A 13130-nucleotide genomic window follows, 5' to 3' on the forward strand; every position below is an offset into this window, starting at 1 on the left:
TCTGGGCCCCTGTAGCGTCCCGGTTTCCCCCATCCCAGCCCTGCCCGCGCTGGGTCATCACTATCTGTCCTCCACTGGGCTGTGAGCCACCAGAGATGGGGGGGGGGCGGGTAGTGATTACTGCTCCGTGCCAGCCTCATCCAGCCTGGGCTGGGCACAGCGCAGGGCAGGGCTCACGGCTTAAACCGAAGTGGAGGGAGGCTTGAACCTCCGAGATGAGTGATGAGGTACCGAGACACTTCTTCAGTTTGATTTGGACTGGAAATCACTGTTACTCTGGGAGAAGATCCCAGGGAGGGATGGAAGAAAGAGAAGGTTAGGAACGCTGGGCAAGACCAGGTGTGTACCTCTTAAAGAAACGAGAGATCTGTTGGAGTAGGGGCTCGGGACTTGGATATCTGGGTCTGGGTTCAGGAATTAGTATTATTTTTTCATTAATGGGGTAAGGGGGTTGGTTGCCTGATTCTCTGAAAACTTGGGACTCCGGGCTCCTGGGTCTGAGGGAGGGGGCTGGCGGCCGGGACTGTTGGGTCTGAGGGAGGAGGCTGGAGGACTGGATTCCTGAATCCAGAAGAGCTGGGTTCCCCACCATTGCCCCTCCAGACCCCTGGATTCAGCAGGTGGCGATCAGGCCTCAAGGACCACCTGTTCCCAATGTCAAGCTGCCCCCTGGTGGCTGCTGTAGTTTTCTCCACACATCAGACGACAGACCAGGCTTGGCAGTTTATTATTCACAAACCCCTTGCAGCCCCTGGGGCTCCCTTTAGCAGCACGTGTGGTGCCCTGCAAGGCAGAAAGAGAGGTGGGTCAGATACTATCCCAGTCAGGTTGGGGGACAGGGCAGGGCCAGGCCGAGGGAACCTGGCCAGCGCTGGGGTGGGGTCGACTCACCGGCCCCCATGCCTGGGCAGCGATCACGGGCCCCACGGGGGCAGCCAGAGGGGTGACTTTTCCTTCAGGAGTTTCTGCAGTGGAGAGAGTTGGAAGAGGGGCTATTGATTTTCTGGAACCAGTGTTTTTCCCTTCTGCCCCCCATCCCATCTTCCTTCAGACCTGGGAGCCCTGGACCCCAGCCGCCTCTCCACTCACCCTGTGGCTCCCTCCCTGGCCTGAGGGTTGGAGGTGATTTCCCATGGGGCTAAGGCCACAGTCTTAATTCTTGGCAAGGATAGAGGGCCCTGAAGTCTGGGGAGGGCCAGAGGTACCTGGAGGGGAGGAGATTAAGAAGTGTCACAGCTGAGCTGCAGCGAACTGTCATTTCATAGGCCCAGATGGTGGTAACACATGGGTGGCTGGGGCCAGGAGGAGGGAGGGACAGCACAACAGTCTCGTCCTTGTCCATGCTGTTTTTTTCCCTAGCACCTCTGGCTCGAGTAGGAAGTTCTGTTTGGCCGTCTGTCCGTCCGTCCATTCATCCATCCATCCTTCCATCCATCCATCCTCCCTCCCTCCCTCCATCCTTTCCACTCACCCATCCATCCATTCATCCATCCATCCATCCATCCATCTCACAAGCATTCCCGGAGCGTCTACAGTGTGGGGCCAGGCACCTTCTAGGCTCTGAAGAGACAGCCATGAACCAGGCAGACAAAATCTCTGTCCTCATGCCGCTGATAAATTTACCGAGCAAAAGACTTACCATGAGTAATCAGTGCATGAACAAGGAACTATCCACAGAGTATTAAGTGACCTTCAGGGAACTGGAATAGGCCTGGGGAGAGTGGGGGGCGACTGGGGAAGACCTCTTAGAAGGGGGGCGATGGAACACAAGGCTGAGTGTGACAAAGATGTAAGCAGAGGTCCTGTGGTGCGTGGGGGGCTTATGGCCTGTTAGGACAGCAGTAGTCCCGTTGCTGAAAAGGAATTGGGGGGGATGGTAGGAGGTCAGAGAGGTGGAGACGGGTCAGGTCTCCGGGCCCTGTGAGCTGTGGAGGGTATGTTGGCTTTTTCTTGGAGCCCTGGGGGAATTAGTGGGGACTTCTGAGAGGTCAGGGAGGGGTATGATCCAGGTTACGTAACCCAGGCTTGCTGACTTCATCGGGACCTGTGGGGCCCACGCCGGGCTGATTGCCATTCTCCAGGTGGAGACAGCGAGGACGGGAGAGGTCCCCAGTGGCCAGCAAGGGGCCAGGGTCCCGCCCAATGACAATCTTGCTGCCTAGGGGTGGGTTTCTTAGATGGAGAACAGCACACGCAAACCGTACCCACATTGACACTGGCCTTTGCCATGATGCCCATTTCACAGACAAGGGAAGAGAGGCCCACAGGAGTGGAGGACGGAGTCTGGAGTCTCGAGCCGCGGGCCTGGGATCCATTCCTGACCCTGTCATTTTAAGCCGATGGCCTCCACATCTCCGAGGCTCGGTGTCCCGTGCTTTACGGCAGGGATCACAACAGTACCCACCTCACGGGGCTGTCATGACGGTCAAAATTAATACACGAAACACAGGGCCGGGTGCCCAGCAATTCAGACACACGTTAACACGTTAACTATGCTCATTACGGCCGTCACTTTGCTGGGAGGCAGGACCCCCCGGGGGCCATCCCTCTTACAGCATGTTTTGAAGAACCAAGGGGGTAGGAGTTGACTGGAATTTGAATCAGGCAGGGTTTGGGGAGAAGAGGAGAGGGCACGCCAGGCGGAGGGCACAGCCCGGGCCAAGGTGTGCCCACGTGGCCGGAGGCGCCCCCCCTCCCCCACCCCCCAGCCTGCCGTCCTGGCCGCGTCCCCCCTCATTGTCCTCTGGGAGCCAGCTGAGTGCCTCCTAATGTTTCCATTTGCCTTGGGCTGCAGGTCTGGATCTGTTTTTAGCTTCCCTGGCTGGTGTCACCGCCACCCCCCTTCCTGCTGGCTCACTTGTTTGCTGCGGTCGAAATAATGTTCCCGGACTTCCTGAGCTGTTTGTTTGAAGACGCCTCTGTATTGATTGAATCTTATGTGTACTCAGCCTAACACAGATGGGCCCCTCCCCAGCAGGCCAGGGTCTCGGAAAATCCTGGGGTAGGAAGTAGGGGGTGGGGAGGAGCAAGAAGGCTGGGGCTTGCTTCCAAGATCAGCAGATAATGGTAGGGTTTTCTAAGCACCACGCCCACCCCCCCATCCCCCCACCCCCCGCCCCCAACACCAGGTTCTCTTGTATCAGCCTGTGAAATTTTGACAGGTACAGTCACCTCTCTGAGCTTTTTCTCCTCTGGAAAATGAGGAGGGGAGCATTTCTTTCATTTTTTGTTTACTTCACAGGGCTGTTGGGAAGGCTCTGTTCCCTGGATTCCTTGAAAACCTATTTACTGAGCACCTACTATGTGCCAGGCACTGTTCTAGACTCTGGAGATCCAACGGAGAAGACGAAGTCCTAACCTTCGGGAGGGTGGCAACCGGCTGACGGTGACAGAAAATTATACGCTTCTGCCAGGTGGTGGAAAGAGCTATGAAAATCAGCAGGGGGTGGGGTGCTATTTTCAATAAAATGGGGGTGATCGGGGAAGGCCGCCCTGGGGAGGAGATGGGAGAGAGCAAGCCTGGGGGACAGGAGACCCGGGCAGAGGGGACAGCTGGTGCAAAGGCCCTGGGATGAGACATGCCTGGGATGCTGGAAGGAGAGCCAGAAAGCTGGCGAGGGGTGGCATAAGGAAGTGAACAAGAGGGCACAGAGGTGGTGGGTGCCAGATCGCCCAGCACCTGGTCAGTGGGTGCCGAGGGGGAGCGCAGGACCTGGTGCCCCTGAGGGACCCCGGAGCTGAACCAGACCAGCGTCTGACTCACCATTTTCAGCCGGCCTTTAGCTGGGGACACATTCAGCCGAGGGGGGGCTGAGGAAGCCACCTGGGAGTGATGGAGGGTGGGGAGGGGACTGTAAGTTGCCGTTTTCTTCCTACCTACGTGTCCTTCTGCTTAGAGTCCCAGCATTCGGGCACTCTTCCAGGCTTTGGAGATACAACAGAGAATAAGGCAAGGGCCTAACGCTCAGGGGAGTTTCATCTGGAGAAAGCCAGAGCCCCAGACCCTTGGGAAAGCAAAAGTCCAGGCCCCCAGGACCCGACTCCTGTCACTAGCCCCCTCCTCCCTCAGACCCAGGATCCAGGTTGCTGACCCTTCCTCCCTCAGACCCAGAGGGCCCTGCCTGGCCCTGCTTACCTGCCCCAGCTCCTCGTCCCCATCTTCCTGGTCACTGCTGGACCTCAGGTACTCGGCAGTGGCCGTGGCTTCCTCTGGCTTCCCTTGAAATTGATGGATACTCACGGCCTCTTGGCCCTTGATCTCACCGCGGCAGAAGGGGCACGTCTGGCTTTCAAAGTGCTGGGGGTGGGATGGGAAGGGATATAGGGTCAGGGTCTCCCTGTCCCTAGGGCCACAAGGGCCCTCTTGTGCCTTAGGACCACAAGGGCCTTCCTCCCCACCAGAGGGATGTGCTGAGGACAGATGGAGGGAAACAGAGGGAGAGGAGTCAGGCAGAGAGGGGCTGGGAAGTGCAGGACTGACGGGAAGGGGGGCGGGAGCCAAAGGGGGTCCGGAGGGGCACAGAAGCAGATAGCCCAGGGGAGCCGGGTGTTGTTGGGGTCTCAGCTGTCCACGGTGATGATGCTGTTGCCTAGGAATGCCTGAGCACTGGCCTGGGCCCATGTTAATCGTGGGGAGCCCCACAGACATCCGCCCCCCTACCACCGCTGGGGCCAGCCTTGTTGTGGTTCCACCGGCCCCTGTGGGTCTTAGGATCATAGGACCCACCTCATCAACAACCACCCGTGAGCTCTGAAGACCAAGATCGATTACCCATAGGTCCTGGGGAGTACGTGGCCTGCCTGGGGCCACACGGTGAGGTCCCAGGTAGAGACGGAGGGAAGACACACGCACCAGGGGGCTCTGCCTTTATTAGGGGCTGAGTGGGGGGGGGGGTGCCTTGGAATTCATGGGCTCATTCTCTATTGGTGAATTTAAGGCATTGGGGTGTGGGAAGGGAAAAGCGGGGTCACTTAAGGGGTCAGCTGGCTAGGTTTTCCCGGGTTGTCTTTCTTTCTTTCTTAAAAAAAAATTTTTTCCCCAATGTTTATTTATTTATTTTGAGAGAGAGACAGACACCCAGAGCATGAGCCGGGGAGGGGCAGAGGGAGCGGGAGACACAGAATCCGAAGCAGGCTCCAGGCTCTGAGCTGTCAGTACGGAGCCCGACGCGGGGCTCGAACTCACGAACCGCGAGATCGAGATCGTGACCTGAGCCGAAGTTGGAGGCTTAACCAACTGAGCTACCCAGGCGCCCTTTCCTCCCACCCACACTCCGGGTTTTCTTAAAGGGGAACTTCATGTGGGGTGGCCTGTTTCCTTATTCGGGTCATTTTGCTAGGACCTGCATCCTCCAGCCCTACAGTGGGGCAATGTGTATTCAAGAATGTCCTTGAGACGCATGCCTCAGCCATCACAAGCTTGCAAACACTTCCATTACAATCACAAAGCTTCCCGTCAGGCACCTACCATACACAGGGGCCACTGCCCTCTTTCCCCAAGGGCTTGGATCCTCACCATGGCTCTTGGGAGGTGACTACTATCAGCCCGGTTCTCCCGAGGAAGAGGCTGAGGCTCAGAGAGGTGAAGCCACTGGCCCCAGGTCACCCAGCCAGGGAACAAGGAGCCCTTTCCGCTAATAAGGAAGCCAGAGAACGAAAAGCGGAGGCGAGAGATGTAGGGTAAGACGGAGACAGAGACACAGAGGCGGACACGTGGGCTCCTGTTCACTGCTCCCAAGTGACCCTGAGCCAATCTCTGCCTCTCCCCGGGCCTCAGTTTCTCCATCTGATCCATGAGGCGTGATCCCTCATGCTAGGGACTTCTAGCATGAAGGTGGAAGCTGGGGGGGGGGGGGGGGGCGGTGGGTGGGGGGAGACTGGGCGGGAAGGCAGGGCGGTCGGACCCACCTGCCAGGTAGCCAGGCAGCTGCCACAGAGCAGGTGTCCACATGGCTTGATTTTCACGTCCTTGTCCCTCTCGGTACAGATCTTGCAGAGCTCAAACGTGGAGTCCATGGCCCAGTACAGCTTCAGCTGCTCCTAGGAGGCCGGAAGATGGGGAGGATGGAGAGGGGTGGTGTTAGCCATGGGGATCCAAGTCAGGCCACAGGACGAAAGTCCCGAACGTCCGTGCCAGCCCCGAACCCTCCTAAGTCCAAGGCCGTGTATCCGGCGGCCTCCTACCTGTACCTGCCTATGAGACTTGTTCCCTGGGGTGGTCTCTATGCAGGGTTGCCAGACTGAGCAGCTAAAAATACAGGATGTCCTGTTATGTTTGATTTTTAGGTAAACAATGAACCTATTTTGGGGTTTAAGTATATCCCAAGGGTTCTGTGGGATATACTTATACCAAAAGATTTCCTTTGTCGTTTCTCCCTCGCCCGTGGGGTGGCTGTGAAGACTACACTGATACAGGGTCAAGTGCATTAGCCATTCTGACAACCTCAGCAGTATCATTTCCTGGTTTAATCCCCACAAAACTCCCCGGGGAAGGGGCAGGACGAGCTGTCTTTTCCAGAGAAGGAACAGAGGCCCAGAGAGGTCAAGTGATTTACCCCCAGGTCATGTGGCCACCACACCAGCACGGAAACCCACAGCCTCTGGGATTCTAGGCCTGAGTCTCTAGGGAGAGAACTCCTGCGTTAAGGCCCTCGGGGGGCACAGTACACAGGGACAGGGACAGGACAGGCCTGGGCCTCACCTCCGACACATGGATGCGCTGATGGGGTTCCATCTGGCAGAGTTCAGTCAGGTCTGGGTTGTGGTTCTTCCCATCTGGGTAGAGGAAGCTGGGCGAAGGAAAGACGGGGGTACCGAGGGCCGTCTGATACTCCTCACCCCAGACATGGGCCCAGAGCCCCCCGGATGAGCATCGCTCCCAAACCCATCCTTGGCCTGGGGATCTTTTCCCTCCCCTCTCCTCAAATTGGGACTTTCCAGGGCAAGCTGTGACTCCTCAGGCCCCGGGGCAGGGCCGTGTCCCCTCAGATTCCCCAAAAAGGGCACACGAGACCTTGGTGGCTGAAGCTCTGAAAACACAAACTCAGATCAACAAGAACCAGGAAACTGATTACATCCTAGGCTTTGACCTCCCAGAGTACCCCCCCCTGTCCCTGTCCTCGAGTGTTCAGGCTCAAGCAGAAGACATCTTTGGGGCGCCTGGATGGCTCAGTTGGTTAAAACATCCGACTCTTGATTTCAGCTCAGGTCATGATCCCAGGGTCGTGGGTGCCTAAGTACAAGCCTGGGATGTGCTGTATAGAGAACATACGGGTGTCAGATGAGCCTCGTTGAGACGCAAGCTCACTGTGAAAGTATCAGCTATATATATATTAAAACATGGTTTTTTGTTTTTTTTTTTTTTTTTTAACGTTTATTCATTTTTTGAGACAGAGAGAGACAGAGCATGAACGGGGGAGGGTCAGAGAGAGGGAGACACAGAATCTGAAACAGGCTCCAGGCTCTGAGCTGTCAGCACGGAGCCCGACGCGGGGCTCGAACTCATGGACCGCGAGATCATGACCTGAGCCGAAGTCGGCCGCTTAACTGACTGAGCCACCCAGGTGCCCCTAAAACATGTTTTTAAATGTTCATTTATTTTTGAGAGAGAGAAAGGGGGGGGGGCGAGCAGGGGAGGGGGAGAGAGAGAAGGAGACACAGAATCCGAAGCAGGCTCGGGGCACGGAGCTGTGAGCACAGAGCCCGACACGGGGCTGAAACTCACGAACTGTGAGATCACGACCCGAGCCGAAGTCGGACGCTTAACCGACTGAGCCACCCAGGCGCCCCTCAACTGTATATTTAACAAGGTGTCTTCAGACAGAGACACACAAAAAGGTTACTATTGGTTACCAATCAGGTAGCAATTGGTTGACAAAAAAGTGACCAGATGGGGCGCCCTGCTGGCTCAGCAGGTACAGCATGTGAAGATCTCTGGGTCGTGAGTTCAAGCCCCACGTTGAGTGTGGAGCCTACTTAAAATTAAAAAAAAGAAATGTGACCAGAATCTTGCAGGAAACCGAGCCGGTATTTCCCCTACGAGCAACGGCTCAGTATTCAATAATCTAGTGTTTACAGCGACTTTATAGAACAGAACTACCATCAACAATGAGAACGGACTGCATATCTATCTCAGATCATATCATATCAACAGGACTAATAAGATAGCTCTGGCCAAAGGCTCAGGATGAGACTCGGGAACGTCACCTGCCTTTTTTCTCCTCCTCTCCTACCCAAGGCAGCTTCTGATTGAGGGGCTGTGGGGCAGCCAAGGTTACAGGTTGAAAACACCGGGTCTAGCTGCTTGCCCAGTGTTCTTTCTGTTAACCGTCTAGATTCTAGAATGGGATATGGATGTCTAGAAGCGAAAGCTGTTCAGCAAAATTCCAATAGGCCAGTGAAGCCAATTCCCCACACGCTTCTCAGAGCTGCCTGGAGCCCACGTAGCAGCTTTCTCTGAACTGGAAAAGGCGCCCCTTCCTCTGGACCCTCGTCTGCCACCTACCGGAACACCATGGTATTGCAAAGTTATAACGTGGGCCGTGTGAATTGCGCGCCCTCAGAGCGATCTGGGGCCGGGTGCAACGTGCACCGCCTTTCCAAGTGCATTCTGCCGACACCCTCCACCTGCCAGGACGGCGACTCACAAGCCTTCCTTTTGTCCGTCCAGGAGTGTCTGGAACAGGGGCTTGTTGAGAGAAATGGTCTGCAGGATGCTGCCGTCTGAGTTCACGAATCCAATGGCCCATTGTCCCAGGTGAGTGCAGCTGGGCCGGAAGATGTAGCTGGCGGGAGAGGTTGGTAAGGGGGGTGAGGGTGCGATCGCCGCTGCCCCATCTGGGAATTCCCATCCCCTCATTCCGCTGGGGATCCGGGTGTCTAAGTCCTTGTCCTTTATAACCTAGCTTCCTGGCCCTTTTACCTGCCTGGCTTGTCTCTGCAGGCCTGCAGACGCGCTTGAACCTCATCGTATGTGAGGAAGGCCACGTAGCCCGGGTGGTTGACCGCCAGGAGCTGCCAGTTCTTGAGGAGTGTCGGCCAAGGCTGGAGCGGGGCAGCGCTGGGGTCACGGAGGGGCCGAGCAAGGCACACCTAGTGCCTCCCGGGGTCTCGGAACCCAGCCACGTTGCTTACATCCGTCGTGGGCCTCGGGCATCTCGTACACAGAAGACCCCAGACGCTCCCTTCCCCGGGACCCCAGGAGTCTGAGATCCCGGCCCCCTCTTCCCTCAGACCCATGTTCCCAACCTCTCCTTCCCCCAGCCCTGGCCTTCCCTGACCTGGAAGAGCCTGGTAAAGATGTCAAACTCGAAGATGGACACGTGGCCGCTGCAAGTGAGGTTGATGGTGGAGCGCAAGGCCAGGCCCGTGGAGCCTGATTCCACCGGGTGGCAGGTGCACAAGATGGTCTCAAACTCAGTCCAGGTCAGGACACAACTGGAAGGGGGGGCGGGGGGAGCACACAGCTGAGGCCTCCAGGAACCTAGCATGGGAGGGCCTCTAGGGAGGAGGGGCCGGGGGCAGGACATCTGGGTCTGAGGGAGGAGGGGCCGGGGGCAGGACATCTGGGTCTGAGGGAGGAGGGGCTGGGGGCAGGACTCCTGGGTCTGAGGGAGGAGGGGCCGCGGGCAGGACTCCTGGGTCTGAGGGAGGAGGGACGGGGGTGGGGGCACAGAGCAGGCAGGTGGACTCCTGGATGTGAGGGAGGAGGGGCTGGGGGGGCGGGGCTGCCTGGACTCCTGGGTCCCCGGGCAGGGACAGGATGAGGCTCCAGGAACTTCGGGGCCCTGGGGACAGGTGCTCACTCACCGGGCGCCGCAGTGCCCCCTCCAGAAGCTGTGGGCTGGGGCCTTGGCGAGCTGGTACGTGTGTCCACAGTACTTTCCGCCGGGGAAGAGCGCGCTCAGTTCTGCATGCATGTAGCGGAAGATGAGGGCCAGCTTGGCCAGCTGTCGCCTGCAAGGATGGGCTCTGAGGGCCTGGGCTGGACCTGGGGGCTCGCGCTGGCACCTGTGCCTGCTGTGGGGGACTCTACCCACAGGGACCAGGCCCCCCAGGCTCTGGCAGGGTGGAGTCCATCCCGAGACAGCCTATCACAGTCCTGACGCCTCCCCTCTGCGAGCCTCGGTTTCCTCCTCTGGGAAGGAAAGGGAGGCGCTGCCCACCAGCCCAGCCAGCCCCCAGCCTCCACCTGCAGCCCCACCGGGGCTGCAGGAGAAGCCCGGCCTCATCCGGCCTTGAACCAGCTCTGCGGGATTCCTGACATCTGTTGTAGCCCACCAGTGCTGAGGGCTTTGACCGTGGTCTTGGAGCAGGTTGTGCTTGGGGGCCTTCTTGTTTTTAGCAGCACAGAGCGGGGGGCCCCCCGTGTTTCCTTCTGCCAGCTGCCTCCTCGGGGTACTGGTCGGGACGTGGGGAGCAGCAAAGGGGAGCTCTGACACTCAGCTGTGTCATTTTGGGGAGGTTCCTTTTTTTCCCCCCTTAAGTCTCAGTTTCCTCAACTGTGAAATGGGCATGAGTGCGGGATAAGTACAGCCCCTGTCTTAAGAGGGAAGCTAAGAGGATTCTTCCATATCTCATGAGTCAATGCCCAGCGACACCTGGCATGCAGTTGGCACTCAGTACGTGTTAATTATTATTAGTTTGTATTATTTTATTTTATTTATTTTTTTAATATATGAAATTTATTGTCAAATTGGTTTCCATACAGAGTTTGTATTATTTTAAATGTATATTTAATTTTGAGAAAGGGAGAGCATGAGCAGTGCGGGGGGGGGGGGGGGGGAGCGGAGAGAGCGGGGGACAGAGGATCCCAAGCGGGCCTTGAACTCAAGAACCACGAAATCATGACCTGGGCTGAAGTTGGATGTTTAACCGACTGAGCCACCCAGGCGCCCCCAGGCGTGAATGTCTTAAGAGCCAATTCTGCATGCCAGAATAATTGTAACTGTGCCTTGGCATTTTCATTTGAAACACAGATAATGTTGTTATGAAGGGCATTATTTTGATCACTTCCTTATAACAGTTTGGGTATTATAGTGACCTTTAAAAAATGATGGGTAGGTAAGTAGTGTGGCCTACACATTTCATTTCAGGATGAATCTAAGGAGACATTACGAAGTTTTTACCGGACATGGTTGAGAGCTTCCTGGTCCACACCTTGTTTTGTTCTGGGCTCTAGACCCCAAGCCTCGGCTACTCCTGTCACTCAGGAGCCCCTTCCCCAGAGTTTAGAGGAGGAGGCTACAGACAAGCCCTAGGTCCTGAGCTAGCTATTCTCAGGAACCAAGACGGGGGTGGGGGGGGGGGGGGGCAGAAGGGCGCGGCTGTGTGTCCCCCTAGGCAAAGGAGGTGATGGGGATGTCAGTTCACCCCCTCCTCCTGCAAGAAGCTCCCTGGGGTCCCCGCATTCTCAGGATGTGCGTCTAGGCCTCTGGGAGAGTCGGGCAATTTGAAGAGGGCTGCTGGGTGGCCAGGAAAGAGGGGACATGGGGGGGTGGGGTTAAAGGCATAGGTGCCCAAAGAAAGAAAAACCTGGCTGGCTCAGTTTTCCAGGTTCCCCCAGGGAAGGGGGTTCTGACCTGGACTTCTGGGTCTGAGGGAGAAGGGACTGGGGGCTCTGGACCTCTGGGTCTGAGGGAGGAGGGGGCTGGGGGCTAGATTCCTGGGTCTGAGGGAGGAGGGGCTGGGGCAGGAATCCTGGGTCTAAGGAGGAGGAGCTGAGCGTCTGGACCCCTGGGTCTGAAGGAGGCCGGCGCTGGGGGCCCGGACTCGCGACCCCACCTTTTTCCTGGGGCAGGAGCCGCGGCTCACCTGAGTCCGGAGCCCTCCCGGAAGAGCTCGTCATTGGCACTCCTCCGACCCTGGGGTGCCAGCAGTGCCGCCACCTGCCTGCTCTTGGCCTCCAGGTTGTTAAGGTAGACGACGAGAAAGTCCCGCGCACCGCCGGGACCCTCGGGGCCGCCTCCGTCGGCCGCCCGCCGGGCGTGGGCCACCTCGCGCAGCAGCTGCGCGGTGCGGGGCAGCAGGTCCCGCATCGAGGGGGGACTGGAGGCAAGCCGGGGGTCCCTGAAGTGCTCTTCCAGGCGTTCCAGCAGCCTCACCGCCCGGCCGAGCGCGCGGGCCTCTTCCCGCTGCCGCCCCCAGGGGGCTGCCACCGCGGCCATGGGTCCCAGGGCGTCCTGGGAGGTAGGCGTGCGGCTAGGAGAGGTGCGGCCGGGCCCAGCCCAGGGTGGGGGCGGGGCCGGGCGCCAAAGGTGAGGGGGCGGGCCCAGCCCAGGGTGGGGGCGGGGCCGGGCGCCAAAGGTGAGGGGGCGGGCCCTGGAGAACCGGGGAGGGGACCGCAGGTACCGGTGTCTCCCAAGGGGGCGGAGCCTGGGGGATCTGGCCCCTGGGTTCCGAGAGATGGGGTTCCAAGTCTGCTCCCCCCGGGGCGCCTGGGTGGCTTGGTCGGTTGGGCCTCCGACTTCGGTTCGGGTCATGATCTCACAGCTCGTGGGTTCGAGCCCGGAGTCGGGCCCTGTGCGGACAGCTCGGAGCCTGGAGCCTGCTTCGGATTCTGTGTCTCCCTGTCTCTCTGCTCCTCCCCTGCTCTCTCTCTCTTTCTCTCACACACACAGACACACACTCTCTCTTTCAAAAATAGATAAACATTAGAAAAAAAAAAAAAAGAAAGTCTGCTCCCCTAAAGAGACCTGGATGGGGTGGCTTCGGGGGGGGCGGAGATGAGAAGACACTCTTCGATGGGCAGGAAGTGCAGGTACGATGCCTGGGCCCCTTCTGGGACCGGCTGGAGGCTGAAGTCTCCAGGTTGCATTGGAGGAAGGGTTCGGAGAGACCCGAGACTTTTGTGGGGGGTGGGGGTAGGGCTGGGGGCTTAGTTATCCAAACTCTGCAGGGAGGTGAGTCCGGGAGGGAGCCCTCCTGAGTCTCTTGGACCCAGGTTTGGATCTTTGGCTGTGGCATAGGATTAAGAGCACTGAACTTTCTGGGAGGAAAGGTCAGGGAGATAGTTCGATGCCTTTGTCCCCGACAGGGAAAGCGTACATTACCAGGTCCCTTGGTCCCCTGCGAGCAGGGGCTGGGTGCCTGAGGGAGCAGGAATTGGGCAACATCATTCCTGCGGCCCCACG

At 58.1% G+C, this 13130-nt stretch overlaps 1 protein-coding gene and 1 long non-coding RNA gene across 2 annotated transcripts; one reads left to right on the forward strand and one right to left on the reverse strand.

The window, feature by feature from the left end:
- Positions 1-172: 172 nt before the first annotated feature.
- On the forward strand, positions 173-9414 carry LOC122209004. The gene is made up of 4 exons (XR_006197399.1): positions 173-339; positions 3242-3385; positions 8669-8755; positions 8942-9414. It is a non-coding gene; the product is annotated as an uncharacterized LOC122209004 (long non-coding RNA).
- Positions 711-12184, reverse strand: CBLC (Cbl proto-oncogene C). Its single transcript, XM_042918624.1, has 12 exons — positions 11812-12184; positions 9808-9954; positions 9279-9435; positions 8921-9042; positions 8646-8783; positions 6701-6788; positions 5908-6039; positions 4136-4297; positions 3764-3823; positions 1090-1205; positions 892-965; positions 711-783 (listed from the first exon to the last, which is right to left on the reverse strand). The coding sequence occupies exons 1-11, from the start codon at positions 12162-12164 to the stop codon at positions 956-958; spliced, it is 1485 nt and encodes a 494-aa protein (XP_042774558.1). The 5' UTR covers positions 12165-12184; the 3' UTR covers positions 711-783; positions 892-955.
- Between the last annotated feature and the right edge of the window lie 946 nt (positions 12185-13130).

Source organism: Panthera leo, chromosome E2, assembly GCF_018350215.1.
Source record: "Panthera leo isolate Ple1 chromosome E2, P.leo_Ple1_pat1.1, whole genome shotgun sequence".
NCBI classification, from domain to species: Eukaryota; Metazoa; Chordata; class Mammalia; order Carnivora; family Felidae; genus Panthera; species Panthera leo.

Bases quoted from the DNA above. Each gene is read 5' to 3' on its own strand.
- CBLC (XM_042918624.1), bottom strand. From the start codon at position 12,164: ATGGCCGCGGTGGCAGCCCCCTGGGGGCGGCAGCGGGAAGAGGCCCGC. The intron at 9,043-9,278 runs GTCAGGGAAGGC...GCCCCGCTCCAG, and splicing joins TCTTTACCAGGCTCTTCCAG to CCTTGGCCGACACTCCTCAA. The intron at 3,824-4,135 runs GTAAGCAGGGCC...CATCACTCCCAG, and splicing joins GGGACGAGGAGCTGGGGCAG to GTGGCTTCCTCAGCCCCCCC.